Source organism: Anastrepha obliqua, chromosome 6 (genome assembly GCF_027943255.1).
Source record: "Anastrepha obliqua isolate idAnaObli1 chromosome 6, idAnaObli1_1.0, whole genome shotgun sequence".
NCBI lineage: Eukaryota > Metazoa > Arthropoda > Insecta > Diptera > Tephritidae > Anastrepha > Anastrepha obliqua.
This window is the reverse complement of record NC_072897.1, coordinates 47,812,294-47,816,561: the sequence shown is the minus strand read 5'-3', so window position 1 is coordinate 47,816,561 and position 4,268 is coordinate 47,812,294. Positions and strand designations below refer to the sequence as shown.

At 45.3% G+C, this 4,268-nt stretch overlaps 2 protein-coding genes across 2 annotated transcripts; both read right to left on the bottom strand.

Moving 5' to 3' along the window:
* Positions 1-1,050: 1,050 nt before the first annotated feature.
* Positions 1,051-3,448, bottom strand: LOC129250480 (uncharacterized). Its single transcript, XM_054890105.1, has 2 exons — positions 3,222-3,448; positions 1,051-1,939 (listed from the first exon to the last, which is right to left on the bottom strand). The coding sequence occupies exons 1-2, from the start codon at positions 3,446-3,448 to the stop codon at positions 1,051-1,053; spliced, it is 1,116 nt and encodes a 371-aa protein (XP_054746080.1).
* A 111-nt stretch (positions 3,449-3,559) lies between these two features.
* Positions 3,560-4,039, bottom strand: LOC129250479 (uncharacterized). The gene has a single exon (XM_054890104.1). It carries the CDS (start codon positions 4,037-4,039, stop codon positions 3,560-3,562), a length of 480 nt encoding a protein of 159 aa, XP_054746079.1.
* Positions 4,040-4,268: the final 229 nt, after the last annotated feature.

The window sequence follows — 4,268 nt, the reverse complement described above, 5'->3', positions numbered from 1 at the left end:
AACCGACCGAATTTTTCACAAAGGGAATCCGTGAATTGCCAGAAAGATGGGAAAAAGTAGTAGTAAGCGATGGACAATACTTTGAATATTAAATTTGTAACCATTTTACGTCAATAAAGTTTCAAATTTCGAAAAAAACCGCACGAACTTATTCATAGTCCTCCATTCTGCCTGCATGACACTCCGAGAAACCTCTTTGCTAGTAATCACTTGCTGGCGAATTCTTTTTTCCAATAGATCTCACAGATGCTCGATGGGGTTAATATCTGGGGACTGTGGCGGTGTTTTAAGCTGTTGTTGTTGTTGTAGCAGCATAAACATTCCCCATACTTACATACGGGAATGCTGCTGGAGTGACAGTCCTTGGCCGGATATAAATCCGGGTCGTTTCGGTAAGTGTTTTAAGCTGTTTTGGGGAGTTGTACAAGAGCCAAAGCTTAACGATCACGGCTGTGTGCTTCGGGTCGTTATCTTGTTGAAACCAAAATGTTCTTGATAAGCCGAGATTTTCTGCACTTTGCTTTAAATTCCGTTTAGTATGTTCAAGTATCCCCATTTATCCATAGTCGAATCAATAAATTCTAACTGACCCACCCCATATGCCGCCATGCAGCCCCAAACCATAACCCCGCCACCTCCGTGCTTAACCGTGCCAACAAGATTTTGCTTTTCAAGAGCAGTTCCAGGTTTTCGCCAAACAATTTGACGACCTTTTATTCAGAATATACAAAATTTACTTTCGTCTGAAAATATTACTTTTTTCCAGAACTCGGGAGGCTTATTTATGTACTCATTAGCAAACTGAATGCGTTTACGTCTGTTCACAAGAGAAATGAAAGGCTCTCTTCGGGCGACTCTACCATGGTATCCAGCTTCACGTAGAACTTTTATGGCAGTTTCAGCGCAAATACTTTTTTTATGCGATTGGCAACGAAAGTTATCCACTTACTAGGATGCGCCTGAAGCCATGCCAATGTAATAGTTGAGTCAGTCCAGGCATAGATCGGATAGCGGAGATCACCCCAGCTATGTAACACGCTTCGCGCCAATTTAGCAGCAAGATGTGCAGTGCACAATTCTAAGCGTGGCAGGGTTTGTTTTAAGTGGTGCTACCTTAGTCTTCGACGAAATCAGCACGACAGTAATACTGCCGTTGTTGTGTACTGTGCGCGCGTACATTACGGCAGCGTAAGCGCGTTCGGAAGCGTCAGCGAAAATATGTAGCTCAGTGAACGACTCACCTGCTCCTGAGCCAAACCAGCGAGTTATCTTTAAACTTGATAGCAGTAGTAATTCCGAGCGATGTTGTCGCCACTGTGCTGGGATGCAGTCTGGAAGAACGTCATCCCAACCGACACTCATACGCCAGATCTCCTGAAACCACATCTTTGATCTTATGGTCGCTAGAGCGAGCAGACCCAGTAGGTCGAAAAGCGTGCTAGCATCAGACAAGAATGTTCTCTTCGTTAAAATAGTGGGTGGTTGATTCAGATTAACTGAGAACGTGAAGTAGTCCACCTCTGTATTCCATATCAGGCCCAAGGCATGGATATCTTTACTATCGACTAGGTAGTGTGATATATTTTCCGATGCATTCGAAACATTTTCAAAAAGTTCCGCACAACTAGACGCCCATTTTCGAAGTTCAAAGCCCCCTTCCTTCAGTATTTCGGAGACGTTTCGTTGTAAACATAGCAGCTCTTCTTTAGAAGACGCACCAGTGAGGAGATCATCCATGTAAAAGTCCTTATGGATGACGGCAGCAGCCTTCTCACAAATGTGTGACGAATATTTTGCGGTTTGTTGCAGCGATTTACCGGCTAAGTAGGACGTCGGGCCACGACGCCAGACAATGCGTTGTAGATCGAGGTTTTTCGTGGACATGCATATTTGGCGGTACATTTTCGCAATGTCCGCGGTTACTGAGTAGCGATGCGTTCTGAAACGTGTTAAAATTGAATATAAATCAGGTTGCAATTGGGGACCAACAAATAATGCATCGTTCAACGAATTCCCGGTGATGGTGACCTTCTGTGCGTTTTTTCGAAAAATTCTTCACAATAGCGTTCTTCGTAGGTGAGGTGGGCCTTTTTCGGGGCTTCTTCTAAATCCCAAAGTCTAGTGAGCGCCCGATCTAAACGAACTTCACAATGCAGAGACTGTAATCCGAGCGAATTGGATTCGGATCCATCGACATTTCCAAACAACGTCCAACCGAAAACCGTTCGTTGAGCCATGGGCGTACCGGGTGGACCCTTACGAATCTCCGAGCAGAGGAGCTGTCCCATGACGTCCATTCCGACCAAGATATCGATACGCCCGGGTTTCATGAAGTGCTGATCGGCTAAAAATAGATCTTGTATGTGCGGCCTCGCCGAAACCTTCAAGGGCTGTGTTGGCAAATCGCTTGGGATTTTAGGCAGAATCAATGCGTCAACAGTAAAGCATAGGGCTGATGAAAATGAGATGATAATGAAAGTAATACTTCACCTCTAGAGCGTATCCCTTGGGAGGAACCAATTCCAGAAATCAATATTGCGGACCCTCTTCGCGGTAATCCCAAGCGTTGTACACATGACTCGGTTACGAAGGAAGCATGCGAACCAGAATCAAACAGCAAGCGAGCGGGTTGCCAATGACCAGAGCAATCGCGTACCTTGACTAAGGCGGTCGCCAACAGCACAGTTCTTTCTCTTGGACGAGGCTGGTTGGGATTGGCATTCAAATGTGAAGACGTTCAGGCAGCAGCGGTGTCTGTGGAAGGACCGTAAGCGGATAAAACGGTTGCGTTCGTTTGATGCATGACGTCTGCGGCGGGGAAGAAAGGCCTAAGAGAGGCGCTGTTGACGAAATGAGCAACGCTTGTAGCGTTAGTTGTAGCGGCAGTATTATGCAACAGCGTGTGATGGCGTTGATGGCAAATCCTGCATGCAGATGTGCTGTTACACTTTGCCTTATAATGGCCTGAACTCTAGCAGTTCATACACACGCGCGATTCTCTCACACATTTCGATTTACCGTTTGCGTCAAGGTCCCGAAATTTTTCACAACTGTATATTTTGTGTGGCCCGTTACAAAATGTACAGCCCGTGCTGTTCTGATCTTGCACTGTGTGAAACACATTCGTAGACTTACACACCGATGCGGCTTTACACTTAGCTGTCAATAATACCGTTGACGATGATAGCATTGATAGAGAACGACATCTAACTTCTAAAAACGTGAACAGCTGTTCGAATGTCGGAGGCTCATCAGTGACGAGTGATAGCTCCCATTGCTTTCGTGTCTCGAAGTCTAATTTATTGACTAGTTCGTACACTAGCCAATCGTCCCAAAATTCCACTGGGCGTCCCAAAGCCTTAAGCTCGCGTATATGTTGCTGGAAGGCGTCGATCACTCCCTTAATTGCGTCGGCGGTATCACTAGCTGCCCTCTTTACGTTGGCCATAGCTCTAAAATGTCCTTCAACTATAACGCGCATGACCTTATTACGCGATTTTAGTAGGTCCCAAGCTTCTTCATAATTAACATCACATATTTTTAACCCACTTATGATTTTTTACGCGTCACCCCTTAAACAACTACGAAGATAGTGAAGTTTTTGACCATTTGACAATGCGGCATTACAGTCGACCAAGGCAGAAAATGCGTCAAAAAAACCGATCCACTCAGTGGAGTCCCCAGAGAATTTAGGCAGCTCCATCTTTGGCAGCCGTATTGCTGCAGACACAGGCGTTGACACGGACGCGGGTTGCGCTTCGGCACGACACTTCTGTACGCGATTGAAATTTGCTAAAGCCGTAGAGTACCACGTCTCAGCTTGAATTCGCACACTTTCTTCAATATCTACATTTTCACTTCCACAAGAAATTTCGACCGCATCTTGAGCGCTATTAAAGCGAGTCCATTGTTCACTGAGCAGTTGCATATAACTTTTTATGCTTTCTGCATCCATCGTAAAGGCATCGTCCACACTCTTAGCCATATACCGCTTAATGGCGTTAAGTGCAGAGTCGCGTGTTTTTACTGAGCTCGACATTTTTCTTGTCCTTGTAGATTTGAAGGACCAAAAATGATGCGGGGAGAATAAACAATGTTTAATGTTGCGATAGGACCAAGTTGATTGAAGCGATGAAAAGATCCGGCTCGAAGGACCAAAATGTTGCGTGGAGAATCCTAAATATGTTGCGTGGAGAATCCTTAATATCCTGCGGGAATGTTGCGTGGAGAATCCTTAATATGTTGCGGGAATGTTGCGTGGAGAATCC

Excerpts from the sequence above, each read along its gene's own strand:
- LOC129250480 (XM_054890105.1), bottom strand. The coding sequence starts at position 3,448 with ATGGCCAACGTAAAGAGGGCAGCTAGTGATACCGCCGACGCAATTAAG. Across the intron at positions 1,940-3,221 it reads ACATTCGAACAGCTGTTCAC|AACGCATCGCTACTCAGTAA; the intron begins GTTTTTAGAAGT and ends AACACGTTTCAG.
- LOC129250479 (XM_054890104.1), bottom strand. The coding sequence starts at position 4,039 with ATGTCGAGCTCAGTAAAAACACGCGACTCTGCACTTAACGCCATTAAG.